Source organism: Mus musculus, chromosome 12, assembly GCF_000001635.26.
Source record: "Mus musculus strain C57BL/6J chromosome 12, GRCm38.p6 C57BL/6J".
Lineage (NCBI taxonomy): Eukaryota > Metazoa > Chordata > Mammalia > Rodentia > Muridae > Mus > Mus musculus.
The window spans coordinates 112,771,825-112,793,514 of NC_000078.6; the positions used below are offsets into that span (position 1 = coordinate 112,771,825).

At 58.8% G+C, this 21,690-nt stretch overlaps 1 protein-coding gene across 2 annotated transcripts in view; it reads right to left on the reverse strand.

Moving 5' to 3' along the window:
- Positions 1-372: 372 nt before the first annotated feature.
- Ahnak2 (AHNAK nucleoprotein 2) overlaps positions 373-21,690 on the reverse strand; it is a 30,462-nt gene continuing 9,144 nt past the window's right edge. For both annotated transcript variants that reach the window (NM_001378498.1, NM_001378499.1), the window contains 9 exon segments: positions 373-5,621; positions 5,624-7,437; positions 7,696-9,249; positions 11,807-13,771; positions 13,892-14,067; positions 14,339-14,480; positions 15,165-15,266; positions 16,077-16,175; positions 16,299-16,354. In NM_001378498.1, coding sequence (NP_001365427.1) covers positions 1,082-5,621; positions 5,624-7,437; positions 7,696-9,249; positions 11,807-13,771; positions 13,892-14,067; positions 14,339-14,480; positions 15,165-15,266; positions 16,077-16,175; positions 16,299-16,354 — 10,448 coding nt within the window. In that variant the 3' untranslated portion in view covers positions 373-1,081.

Consider the following 21,690-nt stretch of genomic DNA (forward strand, 5'->3'; position numbering starts at 1 on the left):
CTCAGGTAAAAGCAATTTCTGATTATGGGACAAGACCCTGCTCAGCCTCCAGGGCAACGGCTCTCTGTTGACATTACTCCACATGACTGTCCCATCCTAGCAGTGTTGTCTAGCTGACAGGAGGGGCATGCATGTGTCCCCTGCCCTATCATAAACTCAGGGCCCCAACTTCTTCCCCTGTATACATAAGGTCTCTGGCTGTGGGTGTGGATGTCAAACCCATGCAAAATGGCCGCCGCCCTAAGGTGAAGCTCAGCTCTGGTTTCCTGAGCTACACAGTAGAGACGGAGACCCAAGTGCATAAGAGGAAAGCAAGAGTAGGGATACATGAGGACCCCAGAACCAAAGACCTTGGCGAACCGGACAACTGAATGCATTGCTTCCTTTATTGAAGGTGACTGAATGGGCTGCAATCTGTACATGAGGTGCTCTGGGCAGAGCATGGAAGTTGTACACATCTGGGAAAGTAGTAGCACACTGGCAGGCAGACAGACAAACAGACACACACCAAGGTCTAATGGTAAACCCGTGTGTGAACCCTGCTGGGCAACCCGCAGGTACCACTGAGTGCAGACCTTTGTGCCGCGCGTACACACCCTCACAGTCTGCGCCCCAAAGCTTGCCATTAGCGAAAGAGTCGAGGAAGGATCGAGTATGTGAGTTGGAAGGACACACCACACACCCTGCTGGCTGAGGTCACTAGGAACAGCAGCGGCAAGGCAGAGGTTACCCCAAAAGCTGCTCCTACCCACACAGGCATGGGTACTTCAGAGACAACGTTGCTCTCGTGGTGTTGGGCAGCCTCTTGGGACTTACCCCACGAAGGCCAACAGAGCTCCCAGAACCAGACAATTTGGCAGCCTTCGTTGCTTCCAAAGCTTGGAAGAAAGTAGCGGATTTCGGTTCCCTATAGGAGGGCTGTGTGTGAGACAGGTTAAGTGCTGTTTATTTCTGCTTTGGTTTTAAGCCTGTGGATTGACACAAGATCAATCGCGTGTTCTAGGGGCTATGGGGTTGCTTTCAGACCCTAAGTTTCAGGTTCTAGTTGGCTGGTCTCATCCACTGACTCGGACCTCTCACCTCATTTGGCCACGGGCCTGGGGATAGGTTTGTCACCAGTGTCTCTAGCCTGTTCCAACAGTACGAGTTCTGTTCTCGCAGAGGATGCCACCATTGCTTCAGAACCAGGCCTGGCACTTGTCCCCTCTGACTTGGCTTCCTCCTCCTCCTCTGGGGAAAAGCTTTCTCGAGCATCAAAAAAGGTGACTGTCTCCTCCTGGGGCTTGTGCTCTTCCTGGCCTTCCCCGTCTTCAGTGTTCCTGGGCTTCTTAGTGGGTGAAGAGGAGAACCCTAACTTGGGAAACCGGAACCAGCCCGCCTTCTCCTGTTTCCTGGGCAGTTCGGGGTCCAGCCGAGCGGTAGGCTGCACGTGGACAGGGGATCTTTGGGTTGTGTCTCTGGACTCAGCAGCCATCTCTTCCACGGAGGAAAACCCAATACTCGGAAGCCAGGACCACAACAGGCTGGCCTTTTTACCTTCTGGTTTCTGTTTTGTATCCATGCCAGAGACCTTAACCTCCTGGCTGTCCTCAGGAAACTCAAGAATCTCTGCGGGCTCCTCATCAGAGGTGCTGTCTGCAAGTTGGGGCCCCGGAGGCACGCCAACACTGGAAGAGATAATCTCAAATGGTTCGCCAGTATCAGGTGGGGCCTCAGCAGGAGCAGAGTGTCCCCCTGCAGCGGCTGGTGAGGGAGCTCCACCCACACTCTCCTGCGGCTGCGAATCAGGAGCCACTGTATACACACAGGCCTGCACAGGGGGCTCTGGAATTTTCACTTTCAGCAAAGAAAATCCGTAAGAAGGAGTTTGGATTGTAGAAGCAGGGATCTCTGACTCCCGCACAATCTGGGTACAAAAGGCTCCAGGAGCTAAGGGGTCAGCGCTCCACCTTTCCATCCTGCTAGGAAGAGCGACTTCTTGGCTTTCACCTCGAGACCCCTGAATGTGCACTCTGACCTTAGAAATTGGGGATGCTTCCAAAGATTGCTCAAGGCTTGCTGGTGGCATTCTGGTGTCCTCGGCGCCTGTCTTTAGAATGCTGGCTTCCCAGAGCCCAGGGCTACCTGTATGCATGGGACCAGTAATGCTGGCTTCGACCTCCCTCACCACAGGAAAGAACACATCAGCCTCAGAGCTGGGAGCAGGGAAGGAGAACCTGGGTACCTTCAGTTTGGGAAATGTAACAGTCAATACAGAATCCTCCCAGAGCTGACTCATGCTCACCACAGAGACCTGGGATGCCACATCAGTGATGGAGGCCTTCAGCCTCAGAGGCCCTCGCGGCTGGGAAGGCAAGCTTCCTGTTCTAGCCTCCATCTCAGCAGGGATATTTCCTCCTGGCCCAGGATGCTGCTGCTTGCCTGTTTCTTCTGGAGGAAGCTGGGGTTCTGAGACCCTCACAAGGGAGACAGAGTCTTTATATAGATGGGTCCCAAACTCAGGGGTGGACAGATGTGTGTGGGAATGCTCAACAGTGGAGCTATGCATCCTCGAGCCTGTCCCGTGGAGATCTCGTTTTACAACATCTGCATACGTTGGGCTCTCTACGGGCTTCACACTGGTCCCTTCCTCTGGGGTCTCCAGGGAGATATGTGCCTCTACCTTGGACTCAGGCACATGGGACAGCTGCACGCAGGCTGCTGCTTTTTCTTCTGCCTCCAAGGGGATGCTGATGACCTGAGTCTGTGACTTTTGAGTGGCTTCCTGTTCTCCAAGCCGGTCTCGCTCCTTGGATGAGGAGCGTCTGAAACCAGGAACTCTGAACTTGGGCATTTTGAACCGGCGCTCATTCGAGTCTGTTGACGTCTCCTTTGCTGTGGGATCCATCTCAGGGGTTTCCATGGTGCAGGCGTTATCTCTCTGTCTACCGGATGGCTGCAGGGGACCTTCTGTTCTGGGTGGTACCAGTTCCCCAAAGGGCTGACTTGCAGAGACAGTCATGAGACTTTTGCTGTCACCTCTGACATTCAGATCATCTTTGGAAGAAGGAAGCTCAGTTTTGGACCTAACCAACTCTGCTGTGGTTGAGGGGGATCTGACATGGAGTTCTGTGGTGACATCTTTTGAATGAGTGTCCCCAACGTGGGCATCACTGACAGCTGTTTCTACGACTACCAAATCACCTCCAGATGTGGTACCACTGAGTGAAGGCCTCATGTCTCCGTGTGGCACAGAAGCCGTCCCCTTAGAAACCTTTATCTTGGGTAGTGCCAGTCTTGGCATGGAAAAGCTCAGCTTCCGGCTTCTTCCTTTCTCCACGTCCTTTTCCAGAGGGGCATGCTGGGGGGATTCCACTATGGAAACACTACTTTGAATTTGAGAATCCATTTCCATTGAGGACAAACTTAGACTGGGTGTGGGTGTCTCCTGTGACTGAGAATCACCTGTACTCTCTGCTGCCTTCTTTGGAGACCAATTAAAAGAAGGTAACTTGACGCTAGGCAATTTGAAGGAAGTGTCTTTTGCTTCTTGCTTAGGTGCCTCAGGTGGCTGACTGAGTGAAGGCTGACTGGAGGACACACCCACAACACTACAAGCAGCAGCATCGGAAGAAAGGACCTGAGGGACTACTGAACCAGACAGGGTGTGAGCCGTAACAAAAGAATGGACAACAGCCTGAGACTCAGTCTCAGACAGAACGTTTTCAGACTCTGAAGGTGGAAGAGATAAGGTAAATTTAGGTCTGTGAAATTTGGGGAACAATACGCGAGCAGTAAAAGGAGGGAGTGTACTACCTTGAGATTCGTGTGGAGAGTCAACAATACTCAAAGATGGACGAACATATGACAACAAGGACTGAGAAGGCACAAAAGGAGGTGAAAGACCAGCATCAGTAGAATCATGGCACGAACTGGTAGAAATGTCCCTTGAGTTACCCACTTGATCAGAAAATGGAAAAAATCCAACCTGGTTAGGGGTTCTCACAGAATCATGGTGGTCAAACATATCTACTTGGGGGTACTTCACGTCCACTTTGGGGCCCTTCAGGTCCACGTGGGGCCCCTTGAGGTCCACCTTGGGCATCTTGAGGCTGGGCATCTGCACCTTGGGCAGGTGGCCCTTCAGGCCGGCCCCAGCAGCAGCAGCAGCCTGGGCGGCGGGCAGCTCTGCCTCGGGCAGCTGTCCCTCGGGCAGCTTCACGCCCACCTGGCCGGCCTTGAGCTCCAGGTCGGCGGACCGCAGCTGAACGCTCAGGTCAGGGGTCTTCAGGTCGCCCTGCACTTGGGGCGGGGCCACGTCCGCCTCCACCTTGGGCGCACCCACCTCCAGAGAGGCCTCCAGGCTGGGCTTGCCAGGCGCGGACACGCCGAAGGAGGGCATCTTGAACTTGGGCATCTTGAACTTGCTGTCTTTGGCCGCCACGTCCTTGTCGGCCAGGGAGAGCTCCCCCTCCAGCTTGGCACCGGGCGCCTGGATGTCCACCTCCACGCCGGGCAGGGACACCTCCAGGTCGGGGGCGCTCACCTCGCCCTTGGCGCCCTTCACGTCCACTTTGGGGCCCTTCAGGTCCACGTGGGGCCCCTTGAGGTCCACCTTGGGCATCTTGAGGCTGGGCATCTGCACCTTGGGCAGGTGGCCCTTCAGGCCGGCCCCAGCAGCAGCAGCAGCCTGGGCGGCGGGCAGCTCTGCCTCGGGCAGCTGTCCCTCGGGCAGCTTCACGCCCACCTGGCCGGCCTTGAGCTCCAGGTCGGCGGACCGCAGCTGAACGCTCAGGTCAGGGGTCTTCAGGTCGCCCTGCACTTGGGGCGGGGCCACGTCCGCCTCCACCTTGGGCGCACCCACCTCCAGAGAGGCCTCCAGGCTGGGCTTGCCAGGCGCGGACACGCCGAAGGAGGGCATCTTGAACTTGGGCATCTTGAACTTGCTGTCTTTGGCCGCCACGTCCTTGTCGGCCAGGGCCAGCTCCCCCTCCAGCTTGGCACCGGGCGCCTGGATGTCCACCTCCACGCCGGGCAGGGACACCTCCAGGTCGGGGGCGCTCACCTCGCCCTTGGCGCCCTTCACGTCCACTTTGGGGCCCTTCAGGTCCACGTGGGGCCCCTTGAGGTCCACCTTGGGCATCTTGAGGCTGGGCATCTGCACCTTGGGCAGGTGGCCCTTCAGGCCGGCCCCAGCAGCAGCAGCAGCCTGGGCGGCGGGCAGCTCTGCCTCGGGCAGCTGTCCCTCGGGCAGCTTCACGCCCACCTGGCCGGCCTTGAGCTCCAGGTCGGCGGACGGCAGCTGAACGCTCAGGTCAGGGGTCTTCAGGTCGCCCTGCACTTGGGGCGGGACCACGTCTGCCTCCACCTTGGGCGCACCCACCTCCAGAGAGGCCTCCAGGCTGGGCTTGCCAGGCGCGGACACGCCAAAGGAGGGCATCTTGAACTTGGGCATCTTGAACTTGCTGTCTTTGGCCGCCACGTCCTTGTCGGCCAGGGCCAGCTCCCCCTCCAGCTTGGCACCGGGCGCCTGGATGTCCACCTCCACGCCGGGCAGGGACACCTCCAGGTCGGGGGCGCTCACCTCGCCCTTGGCGCCCTTCACGTCCACTTTGGGGCCCTTCAGGTCCACGTGGGGCCCCTGAGGTCCACCTTGGGCATCTTGAGGCTGGGCATCTGCACCTTGGGCAGGTGGCCCTTCAGGCCGGCCCCAGCAGCAGCAGCAGCCTGGGCGGCGGGCAGCTCTGCCTCGGGCAGCTGTCCCTCGGGCAGCTTCACGCCCACCTGGCCGGCCTTGAGCTCCAGGTCGGCGGACCGCAGCTGAACGCTCAGGTCAGGGGTCTTCAGGTCGCCCTGCACTTGGGGCGGGGCCACGTCCGCCTCCACCTTGGGCGCACCCACCTCCAGAGAGGCCTCCAGGCTGGGCTTGCCAGGCGCGGACACGCCGAAGGAGGGCATCTTGAACTTGGGCATCTTGAACTTGCTGTCTTTGGCCGCCACGTCCTTGTCGGCCAGGGAGAGCTCCCCCTCCAGCTTGGCACCGGGCGCCTGGATGTCCACCTCCACGCCGGGCAGGGACACCTCCAGGTCGGGGGCGCTCACCTCGCCCTTGGCGCCCTTCACGTCCACTTTGGGGCCCTTCAGGTCCACGTGGGGCCCCTTGAGGTCCACCTTGGGCATCTTGAGGCTGGGCATCTGCACCTTGGGCAGGTGGCCCTTCAGGCCGGCCCCAGCAGCAGCAGCAGCCTGGGCGGCGGGCAGCTCTGCCTCGGGCAGCTGTCCCTCGGGCAGCTTCACGCCCACCTGGCCGGCCTTGAGCTCCAGGTCGGCGGACCGCAGCTGAACGCTCAGGTCAGGGGTCTTCAGGTCGCCCTGCACTTGGGGCGGGGCCACGTCCGCCTCCACCTTGGGCGCACCCACCTCCAGAGAGGCCTCCTGGCTGGGCTTGCCAGGCGCGGACACGCCGAAGGAGGGCATCTTGAACTTGGGCATCTTGAACTTGCTGTCTTTGGCCGCCACGTCCTTGTCGGCCAGGGCCAGCTCCCCCTCCAGCTTGGCACCGGGCGCCTGGATGTCCACCTCCACGCCGGGCAGGGACACCTCCAGGTCGGGGGCGCTCACCTCGCCCTTGGCGCCCTTCACGTCCACTTTGGGGCCCTTCAGGTCCACGTGGGGCCCCTTGAGGTCCACCTTGGGCATCTTGAGGCTGGGCATCTGCACCTTGGGCAGGTGGCCCTTCAGGCCGGCCCCAGCAGCAGCAGCAGCCTTGGCGGCGGGCAGCTCTGCCTCGGGCAGCTGTCCCTCGGGCAGCTTCACGCCCACCTGGCCGGCCTTGAGCTCCAGGTCGGCGGACGGCAGCTGAACGCTCAGGTCAGGGGTCTTCAGGTCGCCCTGCACTTGGGGCGGGGCCACGTCCGCCTCCACCTTGGGCGCACCCACCTCCAGAGAGGCCTCCAGGCTGGGCTTGCCAGGCGCGGACACGCCGAAGGAGGGCATCTTGAACTTGGGCATCTTGAACTTGCTGTCTTTGGCAGCCACGTCCTTGTCGGCCAGGGCCAGCTCCCCCTCCAGCTTGGCACCGGGCGCCTGGATGTCCACCTCCACGCCGGGCAGGGACACCTCCAGGTCGGGGGCACTCACCTCGCCCTTGGCGCCCTTCACGTCCACTTTGGGGCCCTTCAGGTCCACGTGGGGCCCCTTGAGGTCCACCTTGGGCATCTTGAGGCTGGGCATCTGCACCTTGGGCAGGTGGCCCTTCAGGCCGGCCCCAGCAGCAGCAGCAGCCTGGGCGGCGGGCAGCTCTGCCTCGGGCAGCTGTCCCTCGGGCAGCTTCACGCCCACCTGGCCGGCCTTGAGCTCCAGGTCGGCGGACGGCAGCTGAACGCTCAGGTCAGGGGTCTTCAGGTCGCCCTGCACTTGGGGCGGGGCCACGTCCGCCTCCACCTTGGGCGCACCCACCTCCAGAGAGGCCTCCAGGCTGGGCTTGCCAGGCGCGGACACGCCGAAGGAGGGCATCTTGAACTTGGGCATCTTGAACTTGCTGTCTTTGGCCGCCACGTCCTTGTCGGCCAGGTGTCCCTCGAGCAGCTTAACGCCCACCTGGCCGACATTGAGCTCCAAGTCGGCGGACGGCAGCTGAACGCTCAGGTCAGGGGTCTTCAGGTCGCCCTGCACTTGGGGCGGGACCACGTCTGCCTCCACATTGGGCGCACCCACCTCCAGAGAGGCCTCCAGGCTGGGCTTGCCAGGCGCGGACACGCCAAAGGAGGGCATCTTGAACTTGGGCATCTTGAACTTGCTGTCTTTGGCCGCCACGTCCTTGTCGGCCAGGGCCAGCTCCCCCTCCAGCTTGGCACCGGGCGCCTGGATGTCCACCTCCACGCCGGGCAGGGACACCTCCAGGTCGGGGGCGCTCACCTCGCCCTTGGCGCCCTTCACGTCCACTTTGGGGCCCTTCAGGTCCACGTGGGGTCCCTTGAGGTCCACCTTGGGCATCTTGAGGCTGGGCATCTGCACCTTGGGCAGGTGGCCCTTCAGGCCGGCCCCAGCAGCAGCAGCCTGGGCGGCGGGCAGCTCTGCCTCCGGCAGCTGTCCCTCGGGCAGCTTCACGCCCACCTGGCGGGCCTTGAGCTCCAGGTCGGCGGACGGCAGCTGAACGCTCAGGTCAGGGGTCTTCAGGTCGCCCTGCACTTGGGGCGGGGCCACGTCCGCCTCCACCTTGGGCGCACCCACCTCCAGAGAGGCCTCCAGGCTGGGCTTGCCAGGCGCGGACACGCCGAAGGAGGGCATCTTGAACTCGGGCATCTTGAACTTGCTGTCTTTGGCCGCCACGTCCTTGTCGGCCAGGGCCAGCTCCCCCTCCAGCTTGGCACCGGGCGCCTGGATGTCCACCTCCACGCCGGGCAGGGACACCTCCAGGTCGGGGGCGCTCACCTCGCCCTTGGCGCCCTTCACGTCCACTTTGGGGCCCTTCAGGTCCACGTGGGGCCCCTTGAGGTCCACCTTGGGCATCTTGAGGCTGGGCATCTGCACCTTGGGCAGGTGGCCCTTCAGGCCGGCCCCAGCAGCAGCAGCAGCCTGGGCGGCGGGCAGCTCTGCCTCGGGCAGCTGTCCCTCGGGCAGCTTCACGCCCACCTGGCCGGCCTTGAGCTCCAGGTCGGCGGACGGCAGCTGAACGCTCAGGTCAGGGGTCTTCAGGTCGCCCTGCACTTGGGGCGGGGCCACGTCCGCCTCCACCTTGGGCGCACCCACCTCCAGAGAGGCCTCCAGGCTGGGCTTGCCAGGCGCGGACACGCCGAAGGAGGGCATCTTGAACTTGGGCATCTTGAACTTGCTGTCTTTGGCCGCCACGTCCTTGTCGGCCAGGGCCAGCTCCCCCTCCAGCTTGGCCCCGGGCGCCTGGATGTCCACCTCCACGCCGGGCAGGGACACCTCCAGGTCGGGGGCGCTCACCTCGCCCTTGGCGCCCTTCACGTCCACTTTGGGGCCCTTCAGGTCCACGTGGGGCCCCTTGAGGTCCACCTTGGGCATCTTGAGGCTGGGCATCTGCACCTTGGGCAGGTGGCCCTTCAGGCCGGCCCCAGCAGCAGCAGCAGCCTGGGCGGCGGGCAGCTCTGCCTCGGGCAGCTGTCCCTCGGGCAGCTTCACGCCCACCTGGCCGGCCTTGAGCTCCAGGTCGGCGGACGGCAGCTGAACGCTCAGGTCAGGGGTCTTCAGGTCGCCCTGCACTTGGGGCGGGACCACGTCTGCCTCCACCTTGGGCGCACCCACCTCCAGAGAGGCCTCCAGGCTGGGCTTGCCAGGCGCGGACACGCCAAAGGAGGGCATCTTGAACTTGGGCATCTTGAACTTGCTGTCTTTGGCCGCCACGTCCTTGTCGGCCAGGGCCAGCTCCCCCTCCAGCTTGGCACCGGGCGCCTGGATGTCCACCTCCACGCCGGGCAGGGACACCTCCAGGTCGGGGGCGCTCACCTCGCCCTTGGCGCCCTTCACGTCCACTTTGGGGCCCTTCAGGTCTACGTGGGGTCCCTTGAGGTCCATCTTGGGCATCTTGAGGCTGGGCATCTGCACCTTGGGCAGGTGGCCCTTCAGGCCGGCCCCAGCAGCAGCAGCCTGGGCGGCGGGCAGCTCTGCCTCCGGCAGCTGTCCTTCGGGGCAGCTTCACGCCCACCTGGCCGGCCTTGAGCTCCAGGTCGGCGGACGGCAGCTGAACGCTCAGGTCAGGGGTCTTCAGGTCGCCCTGCACTTGGGGCGGGGCCACGTCCGCCTCCACCTTGGGCGCACCCACCTCCAGAGAGGCCTCCAGGCTGGGCTTGCCAGGCGCGGACACGCCGAAGGAGGGCATCTTGAACTTGGGCATCTTGAACTTGCTGTCTTTGGCCGCCACGTCCTTGTCGGCCAGGGCCAGCTCCCCCTCCAGCTTGGCACCGGGCGCCTGGATGTCCACCTCCACGCCGGGCAGGGACACCTCCAGGTCGGGGGCGCTCACCTCGCCCTTGGCGCCCTTCACGTCCACTTTGGGGCCCTTCAGGTCCACGTGGGGCCCCTTGAGGTCCACCTTGGGCATCTTGAGGCTGGGCATCTGCACCTTGGGCAGGTGGCCCTTCAGGCCGGCCCCAGCAGCAGCAGCAGCCTGGGCGGCGGGCAGCTCTGCCTCGGGCAGCTGTCCCTCGGGCAGCTTCACGCCCACCTGGCCGGCCTTGAGCTCCAGGTCGGCGGACGGCAGCTGAACGCTCAGGTCAGGGGTCTTCAGGTCGCCCTGCACTTGGGGCGGGGCCACGTCCGCCTCCACCTTGGGCGCACCCACCTCCAGAGAGGCCTCCAGGCTGGGCTTGCCAGGCGCGGACACGCCGAAGGAGGGCATCTTGAACTTGGGCATCTTGAACTTGCTGTCTTTGGCCGCCACGTCCTTGTCGGCCAGGGCCAGCTCCCCCTCCAGCTTGGCACCGGGCGCCTGGATGTCCACCTCCACGCCGGGCAGGGACACCTCCAGGTCGGGGGCGCTCACCTCGCCCTTGGCGCCCTTCACGTCCACTTTGGGGCCCTTCAGGTCCACGTGGGGCCCCTTGAGGTCCACCTTGGGCATCTTGAGGCTGGGCATCTGCACCTTGGGCAGGTGGCCCTTCAGGCCGGCCCCAGCAGCAGCAGCAGCCTGGGCGGCGGGCAGCTCTGCCTCGGGCAGCTGTCCCTCGGGCAGCTTCACGCCCACCTGGCCGGCCTTGAGGTCCAGGTCGGCGGACGGCAGCTGAACGCTCAGGTCAGGGGTCTTCAGGTCGCCCTGCACTTGGGGCGGGGCCACGTCCGCCTCCACCTTGGGCGCACCCACCTCCAGAGAGGCCTCCTGGCTGGGCTTGCCAGGCGCGGACACGCCGAAGGAGGGCATCTTGAACTTGGGCATCTTGAACTTGCTGTCTTTGGCCGCCACGTCCTTGTCGGCCAGGGCCAGCTCCCCCTCCAGCTTGGCACCGGGCGCCTGGATGTCCACCTCCACGCCGGGCAGGGACACCTCCAGGTCGGGGGCGCTCACCTCGCCCTTGGCGCCCTTCACGTCCACTTTGGGGCCCTTCAGGTCCACGTGGGGCCCCTTGAGGTCCACCTTGGGCATCTTGAGGCTGGGCATCTGCACCTTGGGCAGGTGGCCCTTCAGGCCGGCCCCAGCAGCAGCCTGGGCAGCGGGCAGCTCTGCCTCGGGGAGCTGTCCCTCGGGCAGCTTCACGCCCACCTGGCCGGCCTTGAGCTCCAGGTCGGCGGACCGCAGCTGAACGCTCAGGTCAGGGGTCTTCAGGTCGCCCTGCACTTGGGGCGGGGCCACGTCCGCCTCCACCTTGGGCGCACCCACCTCCAGAGAGGCCTCCTGGCTGGGCTTGCCAGGCGCGGACACGCCGAAGGAGGGCATCTTGAACTTGGGCATCTTGAACTTGCTGTCTTTGGCCGCCACGTCCTTGTCGGCCAGGGCCAGCTCCCCCTCCAGCTTGGCACCGGGCGCCTGGATGTCCACCTCCACGCCGGGCAGGGACACCTCCAGGTCGGGGGCGCTCACCTCGCCCTTGGCGCCCTTCACGTCCACTTTGGGGCCCTTCAGGTCCACGTGGGGCCCCTTGAGGTCCACCTTGGGCATCTTGAGGCTGGGCATCTGCACCTTGGGCAGGTGGCCCTTCAGGCCGGCCCCAGCAGCAGCAGCAGCCTTGGCGGCGGGCAGCTCTGCCTCGGGCAGCTGTCCCTCGGGCAGCTTCACGCCCACCTGGCCGGCCTTGAGCTCCAGGTCGGCGGACGGCAGCTGAACGCTCAGGGGCGGGGCCACGTCCGCCTCCACCTTGGGCGCACCCACCTCCAGAGAGGCCTCCAGGCTGGGCTTGCCAGGCGCGGACACGCCGAAGGAGGGCATCTTGAACTTGGGCATCTTGAACTTGCTGTCTTTGGCCGCCACGTCCTTGTCGGCCAGGGCCAGCTCCCCCTCCAGCTTGGCACCGGGCGCCTGGATGTCCACCTCCACGCCGGGCAGGGACACCTCCAGGTCGGGGGCGCTCACCTCGCCCTTGGCGCCCTTCACGTCCACTTTGGGGCCCTTCAGGTCCACGTGGGGCCCCTTGAGGTCCACCTTGGGCATCTTGAGGCTGGGCATCTGCACCTTGGGCAGGTGGCCCTTCAGGCCGGCCCCAGCAGCAGCAGCAGCCTGGGCGGCGGGCAGCTCTGCCTCGGGCAGCTGTCCCTCGGGCAGCTTCACGCCCACCTGGCCGGCCTTGAGCTCCAGGTCGGCGGACGGCAGCTGAACGCTCAGGTCAGGGGTCTTCAGGTCGCCCTGCACTTGGGGCGGGGCCACGTCCGCCTCCACCTTGGGCGCACCCACCTCCAGAGAGGCCTCCAGGCTGGGCTTGCCAGGCGCGGACACGCCGAAGGAGGGCATCTTGAACTTGGGCATCTTGAACTTGCTGTCTTTGGCCGCCACGTCCTTGTCGGCCAGGGCCAGCTCCCCCTCCAGCTTGGCACCGGGCGCCTGGATGTCCACCTCCACGCCGGGCAGGGACACCTCCAGGTCGGGGGCGCTCACCTCGCCCTTGGCGCCCTTCACGTCCACTTTGGGGCCCTTCAGGTCCACGTGGGGCCCCTTGAGGTCCACCTTGGGCATCTTGAGGCTGGGCATCTGCACCTTGGGCAGGTGGCCCTTCAGGCCGGCCCCAGCAGCAGCAGCAGCCTGGGCGGCGGGCAGCTCTGCCTCGGGCAGCTGTCCCTCGGGCAGCTTCACGCCCACCTGGCCGGCCTTGAGCTCCAGGTCGGCGGACGGCAGCTGAACGCTCAGGTCAGGGGTCTTCAGGTCGCCCTGCACTTGGGGCGGGGCCACGTCCGCCTCCACCTTGGGCGCACCCACCTCCAGAGAGGCCTCCAGGCTGGGCTTGCCAGGCGCGGACACGCCGAAGGAGGGCATCTTGAACTTGGGCATCTTGAACTTGCTGTCTTTGGCCACCACGTCCTTGTCGGCCAGGGTCAGCTCCCCCTCCAGCTTGGCACTAGGGACCTGTATATTTACTTCCATGTTTTCTTCTGGTGTGTCTTTCAGAGACAGTCTTGCAATGCCAATTTCTAGACTTTCTACTTCCTCCCAACTGTCTTCCCATCTCAGTCCTGTTGTGTGTTCACCTCTCTGTTGCAACAGTTTTGTCTGCTTTTCCTGTTTTTTATCCTGCTTTTTCTTCTTTTGATGTCTGTCTGTTTTTAAATCTATTTTACCTGGGATATCTTTTTCCATGCTGTAGTAATTCTCTCTCATGTTTTTTTGCGTGGTTTTTTCAGACATGTACCCAGTTGTCTCTTTCTTGTCCTTCCTTTGGCCTTCAACTGCCACCTCTCTGTCCTTTGTGTCATCCTCCTGTGTTGGGCACCCATCCAGCGCTCCAGCATCTCCTCTCCTGTCTTTGGGGTCTTTGCCTTTCTGCTCACTTGTATCTGGGCTCTGACCTGATGTCATTCCAAACCTCAAATTCAGGAACCTCCGTCTTCGTCTCCCTTCCCCTGTGTTCCGTTCCTGTCTGTCAGCTGTCCTGTGGACTTCTGTGTCTGTGCTTGTGGGGGACATATCTCGTGTTTCCCTGTGTTCTGAGGCTTCTGAAGAACTGTGTGAGCGTCGGGGGCCTGCCCTCTGCTTGCTCCTTAAGGTTTGAAATTTTGGCCAGGAGAATCTGTCCTGGGTTCGCCTATGGTGTCCGTCCCTGGACTTAGAAATAAGCCTTTCTCGGTCTCCAGCTTCTTCTAGAGTTTTTGTAGGGGTCTCCATGCACCCATCAGCAATGTCCTTGTCCTGAAACAGAAGGGAAGTGTGGGTTGTTTGGGAACGAAAGCTCATAGTAGAGACACTGCACAGGAAAGAGATCTCTAGTGTAACCAGAGCCATCTTGGATCTCACTAGCCTGGATCTTACCTGATTTTCCTGGCCTTGCTGCGAATGCTGAACAGCCCCTTCCTCTCCCTTGCTGGCCGAGAGTTTCCGTTTGATTCTGAACTGAACTTTGTATGGTTCTGAGTACTGAAGGATTTTAAGAGCATCTTCATATTTCATATGGTCAAAGAATATGGTCGCACTAAGCAGTTGATCTCCTGAAGGAAACAGAAGCAAACAGGCTTAGTGCCCCAGGCCCCACAGGACATGGAAAGTGGGCTGCATATTGGCATTTGTCCAGCTCCCCAACTGCACCTCAAACAGCTGGCAGAAAATCAAGGCACAGTGTGCCTTCTCAATCTTCAGTGGCTGAGCAAAGTCCATAAGGCCATCCTGAGCCTCAGGCGAGGCCCACCCGCTGCAGGTTTCTGCTTCCCCCTCCCATCCTGGAGCTGAGGATGGAGCCCAGAGAGAGTACAGTTGTGGTACCTTCTCTCAGGTTGAACAGCTTTGCAGCCGACGAGTCCTTCAGTACTTGCTTGACAAAGATCCCCTGATCCCCTCCACCTGTGACACTGTAGCCACTGGCTCCTGACTCCACGTCAGTCTTCAGTGTCACCTCTGTTGACTCCTGCACAGAAAGGAACGGAGGTACATCAATGGCATGATGGCGGCTTGCCTCTCTCCTGTGGGCATCATTGTCGGGTCCAGTATCTCCCAAGGATGGTGCTCTGTGCTGACTGGGCCACCATGTGCGGCAGGCTATGTCTGAAATTTGGAGAAAGCCCAGCTACTGGCAGCCTCAGGTGGAATCATCTCACTCTGTCCCCACAGGGGACAGCCTGTCTAGGCAGCCAAGTCCCCAGGGAAGAGCCTGCCTTCCTTCTGCTCATCCCTCATTGGTTTGTTACAAATATGCAAGCATCCAGCCCATGAAAAACACCTGTTCTGCATCCCCAGAGAGACATGAACACTGGGCAACACACAGGAACCTCTGCAATCCACCTGATCCTTCAGGTGATCAACCAAACCAAGGCTATCCAGAAAAGCACAGAGGAAAAGTGCCCCTTGGTGGGTACCCACTAAACCCCTCACATCTTTGGCCAGGGCCCTTCCTCACCACAGCCTGGGTACCATTTTCTACAGTGTTGTCCGCTGCACATTGGGGCATAGCTGTAAATATGTTCGTCGGGTTAGAGGCTAGCCTCTGCATCTGTCCTGCTTCGGGGTACAAGGGTATGCCCTCCTTCCATCTCCTGGGGCTGAAGTCCCTAAGGGATGGTTTCCCCTGATGCCACACTGCCAAGACACCTACCTCTGGATGGCTCATGCTGGTGAAGGCTGCGGAGTCCCCTGAACCCCGTTTCCACCAGGACCTACGTCTGCCAGAGGAGCTGTGCCTGCCTTGACTGTTTTCCTGCAGTCAAGAGGGTGGGAGTTACTGCTAATGAGCCAGGAGTGCCAGGGGGGATCCATACAGAAGAGCAGAAGGATGTGTGTGCACAGGAACACTAGGGGTGCAGAGTATACAGGAGAGCTGAGTACCCAGGGACCTAGCTGGGAAGGGCAACTCTCAACCTCCCATTTCCTTACTGAGGAACGCACACCCCCACCCTGCAGCAGCTGGAGGTATTTCAGGGTGGGGAAGACTTTCAAACTGTAAAATGAGTCCTTTAGAGTAGACAGGTCTTCTCTGACTACTGTCAAGGCTCTCTCACAAGGAAGCCTATAGTCTCCTCTCCAAGACAGTATGAGTGTGTGTGTGTATGTGTATGTGTGTGTGTGTGCGCACGCGTGTGTGTGCCATTACTGTCAAGGCTCTCTCACAAGGAAGCCTATAGTCTCCTCTCCAAGACAGTATGAGTGTGTGTGTGTGTGTGTGTGTGTGTGTGTGCGCGCGCCCACGCGCGCGCGTGTGCCATTAAGGTGTATATCCCCGCCACACATGGCTTTTCAGGGTTTCTCTCTCTCTCTCTCTCTCTCTCTCTCTCACACACACACACACACACACACACACACACACACACACACACACGAGCTGGAGGCGTTCCCACCTTAACAGTGGCTCAGCCAACCAAAGGGAGGGACACTGGAGGAGTGGGGGAAAGTAGACACGTGCACCAGGCGGGGTAGGTGGGCTGCAACAGACACCAATGAGCAGGGAAAGCCATGTCTGCAGGCCACAGCTGAGCCTTCCTTCTGCCAGCAGCTCTGCCCAGTGGCTTACCTGGCCTCCAAAGCCTGCACCTTCAGCTGTGTATTCATAAACAGGTGAGGACCCCTGTGGCCTTGGCCGAATGATCTCACCCGCAGGCCCTTCAGTCACCTGGGAGAAGAGAATGAGGTTACCTCTAACTAGCAGCTCTCCAGCCTGGGGGGTGGGGTAGGGTGGGGTGGGGAGATGGAGAGGGACTGAAGAGGATGGGTTTCCTCTAAGGGCAACACTCACAGAGTCGTCTTCCGTCTCAGCCTCTGGCTCCCGCTGCTGCAGCTGTCGGCCAGACACTACAGAGAGAAGAGCTGTTAGCGGGCACAAGGGCAGTAGGCTATCAGGAGGACATGGGTGTGCAGGGGTGAGCACGGGCCTGAGGTAAGATCCAGAGACGCTGGGTGGGAGAGGTGGGGAGCAGCCGTAGGGCCGCGGAAGAGTGGTGTCTGGGGCTCAAAGTCTGTAGATTTGTAGATCTAGTCCAACAAAGAACCACAAGCAACAACTACCCCGAGCCTGAATGAACACCCAGAGTTGCTGGAATGCGTTCTCCTAAAAGTCCAGCATCCACGCAGGAATTGTAGGCAGTGAAAAGAAACAGGAGGTGGCAGGGGTTCACGCTACTGAACAAGGCAATTGGCGGATGGTGTCTCCAAGAGTCCACAGATGGCACACTTAACACAGGCTCAAAGGCAACTGGCCACTTACAGACTGTTTAAAACACTGAAGGAAACATGCATAGAGTTAAGAGACTGATGGAAGGTTCTCATAAAGAAAGAGAACATTTGAGGGCTAGGAACGTAGTAGTTACATTGTTAGACTACTTGCCTACCATGCACAAAGCCCTGGGTTCAACCTCCAGGATTATAAAGCCCAGCTTGGTGGGGCACGCCTGTAATCCCAGCACTTGGGAGGTAAAGGCAGGAGGATTGGAAGAGGACTGGAGGAGCCTGAAGTAGACACTTCAAACTGGATCTCCTACGCAGGTTGAAGAACACAAGAGGAAACACTGAAGAAAAAGGAGCAGAGCAGAGCCTCCGTAACCCACGGGCAGCCCTTCACATGTGAGAAAAAGGCAGCCGAAGAGGCAATGGAAGGAACCTGGTAGACAGCTGTGGGACAAATGTCTCAGCAGGTAATGGTGCCTGACAACTTGAGCTCAAATCCTGGAACCCATATGATGGATGAGAGAGCTACCTCCACATGAGCTGTATGGCATGGACACCTGCGTGTACACACACACACAGACTCACTCACATGCTCACACACACACTCACATACACACACACTCTCTTTCACACACAATCTCAATCACTCACACACACTCACACAACTTTCACATACTCACACATACACTCACACTCTCTCACATACTCATACACATGCTCACACACTCATTCACACACTCTCACATGCACTCACACACTCACTCACACATACTCACACTCTCACATACACTCACATACAGAGACTCAATCACACACACTCATTCACATGCTCACACACACTCACATACACTCACATACACATACTCTCTCATACACACAATCTCAATCACTCACTCACACTCTCATACTCACACACACTCTCACATAACTCACACACAATCTCACATACACTTACACACTCTCACACACACTCACTCTCATACATACACTCACGTACACTCATACACACACTTACACTCACTCACATACTCACACACACACTCACTCACATACAGAGACTCAATCACACATATTCATTCATATGCTCACACACACTCACATACACACACACTCTCTCATACACACAATCTCAATCACTCATACACACTCACACTCTCACACTCACACACTCACATAACTCACTCACACACACTCACACACAATCTCTCATATACTTACACACTCTCACACGCACACACTCTCACAATACACTCATGTACACTCATACACACACTTACACTCACTCACACACACTCACACGCTCACACTCACTATTTTAATATAAAAGAAAAATATTTTAAACCAGGTTTGCAGATGCATGCTTGAGATCCCAGCTACCCCAGAGGCTGAGGGAGAAAGACAGCAAATTCAAGTCTAGGCAACACAGCAAGGCCATGACTCAAAGCAAAAATGTAAAGAGAAGACAAGAGTGTAGTGGTGCACACTTTTAATCCCAGCGATCCAGAGGTAGATGCAGACAGGTCTCTGTGAGTTAAAGGACAGCCCAGTCTACATAGTAAATTGTAGTCTACCCAGCACTACATTATGAGACTTTGTGAAAGAAAGAAAGAAAGAAAGAAAGAAAGAAAGAAAGAAAGAAAGAAAGAGAGGGGGGGAAGGAAGGAAGGAAGGAAGGAAGGAAGGAAGGAGGGAGGGAGGGAGGGAGGGAGGGAGGGAGGGAGGGAGGGAGGGAGGGAGGGAAGGAAAAATCCAGGTGGTGGTAGTACACACCTTTGTTCCTAGCACTTGGGAGGGAGAAGCAGGCAGAGTTACAGGACAGATAGGACTATACAGAAACCCTGTCTCAAATAAATAAATAAATAAATAAATAAATAAATAAATAAATAAATAAATAAATAAATAAATAAATAAAAATAGAGAATTATGGAAATCAGAAGAAAATACAACAATATTTGCAAAGACTGAAGGAAAAAAGTGTCAGTCAAGAACTTCCTACCAGGTAAACAATCTTTCAAATACTGGCAAAAATAAAGGTGTTCTCCTACAAAGACAACCATTAAACCCATACACAGAGAGAGAGAGAGAGAGAGAGAGAGAGAGAGAGAGAGAGAGAGAGAGAGAGAGAGAGAGAGAGGGAGAGGGAGAGAGAGAGAGAGAGGGAGAGAGAGAAAGGGCTTCAGTTGGCAAAACATTTGCCTTCCAAGCATGAGCACCTGAATCCAATACCCAGTGTGGGAAGCCTCAGAATCCCCTGGTGTGTAAGGAGCAGATGAAGTCCTGAGTGGGTGTGTATTAATGCTCAGACCCACGGGAACTAGCGAACCTTCCGCTGGTCCACGTGCAAATGTTGACAGAGTGCACAGAAAGCCTGGCGGCAGCTCCCTCCTCCCAGATGACTGCAATCTGAGACTCTCTCCACTGCACTAGCTAAGCCCTCCATCTTGGGCTGTACGTGGGAACTGGGCTGAGGTTCCAAGTTGGGCGTAAATGGTGCTTCTCCATCCAGTGAGCATGGCCGTTAAATGAGCACGAGAAGCAAGCACCAACCGGGACAGGGAGTATAAGGAGCAAGGAGGGCGTGCACATAGGACATACAACTGTCAAGTCAACAGCACGTGAGGTGTCATGCTATTCCCACCAGAGGGGCTGAAGTGAGAAGGCCTGGCTGTGCTGAAGGAGAGGAAGCTGTGGACAGCAGGAATTCCTGTCCCATCCTAGGCTGAGCTGAACTGGTGCAACCGATTTGGCAAACAGTCTGCTGGTAACGACCCAGGCTATTACAGCTACATGGCTAACAGGCACCAGCTTGTTGTTATAGTTCCCAGCATGCTCTGCTGTCCCAGCAACATGTGTACATCACTGGTCACACTGCCCTACCATTTTCTGTCTGTCTTTTAAGATTTATTTATTTTATGTATACAAGTATACTATAGCTGTCTTCAGACACACCAAAAGAGGGCATCAGGTCCCTTTACGGATGGTTGTGAGCTACCATGTTGCTGCTGGGATTTGAACTCAGGACCTCTGGAAGAGCAGTCAGTGCTCTTAGCTGCTAAGTCATCTTTCCAGCTCCTTGTTTTTGAGACAGGGTTTCACTCTGTACCCTGGCTGTCCTGGGGCTCACAGAGATCCACTTGCCTCTGCCTCCCAAGGGCTGGGATTAAAGGTGTGCGCCACCAGGTCCAGCACCCTACAAATTTTCTAAATGATCTAAGTCAAGGCACCTTCTCTGTGCCAGACGAGAAAGGCAGTGAGTGAGCAGCCTCATCTCTCCCACTGCGTGCCTTTGTAAATAAAGTTTTATTGGAACTTAGACGAAACAAACAAAGCTTTCCCTCCACATAGAACTCCAGCCTAAAGTTCCTAACTATTCAAAGACAGGCCCTGTACCTTGGCTGGGCCTGGGCTCCAGGGACTGCCCCCACAAGGGAATCAGTGCTGGAGATGAACAGCTCCATCCCTGTCCTGAGGGGCAGAGTCCTTGTCACACAGACTGTCTCTGTCAGTAATTCAGACCTGTGCACTGGCCCTAATGACTCCCCCGCAGGGACAAGGAGTTCCGGGTCTAGCCGGATTATGGATGCAAGCTACTGTGCTCTGGCCAATGTACTGTCTGACTATGAGCAGATCTGCCTCCTCTCTGAACCTGGGTTTCCCACTGTGTGCACAAAGGCCACCCTGAGGGTCCTGACACACCTGTCCCCTGGACCATGCCTATTACAACTCCCCATACCTTCCTTACTGCTGTTCTTAGAGGACTAGGGATGGAGCTTTGGGGGTTGGTCCTCCCAGGAGAGGTGGGGAGGCCCAAAGAAGGACTGTTGGCTTCCATCTTCTCCTTACTACTACTCTGTGGGCTAAACTATGAACTCCAGGACATCAGCAAAGCCAGAGAGTCTCAATTTCCCCATTCATAAAACCGACCTTAGGCAAGATAACACCCAAGAACGAAATATCCCCCGAACCCCATGTGCATGTCCCACGGGCCACCACCTCATAACCTGGTGGTAGAAGTTAGTCAACCATCGGGCTCCATCACATCCCCCTCCCCCAGTCTCTGTCCTTGCACCCCACCAATGCTGGGGCTCCCAGGGTTGCTCCCAGAATCCACTTTGCCCTAGGTGCACACTGACTTCAGGGATGGAGAGAGAAGGGGAAGGGGCAGGGGATGTGGAAAGAGGCGTCTGGGTCAGTTCCCCGTCCTGGAACCCAGGCCAGGGTAGGTAAACCTCTATCTTCCTGTTTCCTGCCCGAGGCCCAAGCTCAGAACTGGGTCAGGTTGGAGTTCGAATGGAAGACCCCCACAGGCAGGTAGTGACCTACCCCTGAGAAACTGTATTCCAGATCTGTTTCAGGGGAGTCTCACGGGTGTGAAAGGCCCCTGAGGGAAGCTGTTGAGATCTAGTAAGTAAGATGCACTCTGTGCTGGGAGGTCCAAGATGGGAGGGAGGGAAGGAAGCAAGAGGCGGACCAGCCCTGGCCCTGCTGCCTGGGGTTAGCAAGCTCCCGTGTTCACAATCCCACCCACACAGCCCTCTTTTCCTTGTAAGGATGAGAGCAATGGCCCTGCTCAGAGGCATGGACTTTGCCACCAGGCTCTACTCCAGGGGCTAGCAGGAGCCCACCCGTCCCTACCCCACCCCTGCCCAAGAATGCACAAAGAGGCCATGGAAACCCTCCTGGTTGCAGAGTGGAGGCTGCCTGCCCCTGCCAGCTGTGGGAAGGACGGAAGCCTGAGAGCCCAGCCTCGCCCACCTAGAACCCGACGCCCAGGCCTGGGCGACAGGGAAGCTACTTAAGTACCTGCCCACATATGTCTCTCAGAGGCAGCTCTGTAAACAGCCCAGCTGTGAACACTGCCACCTTGATAATGACACAGGTTGTTGATAGTCACCAAAGCCCTGTTTTATAGAGGAGGAGATGGGGACACACCTGAGCCAAGCCTAGCAGGTCTGGCCACTGTC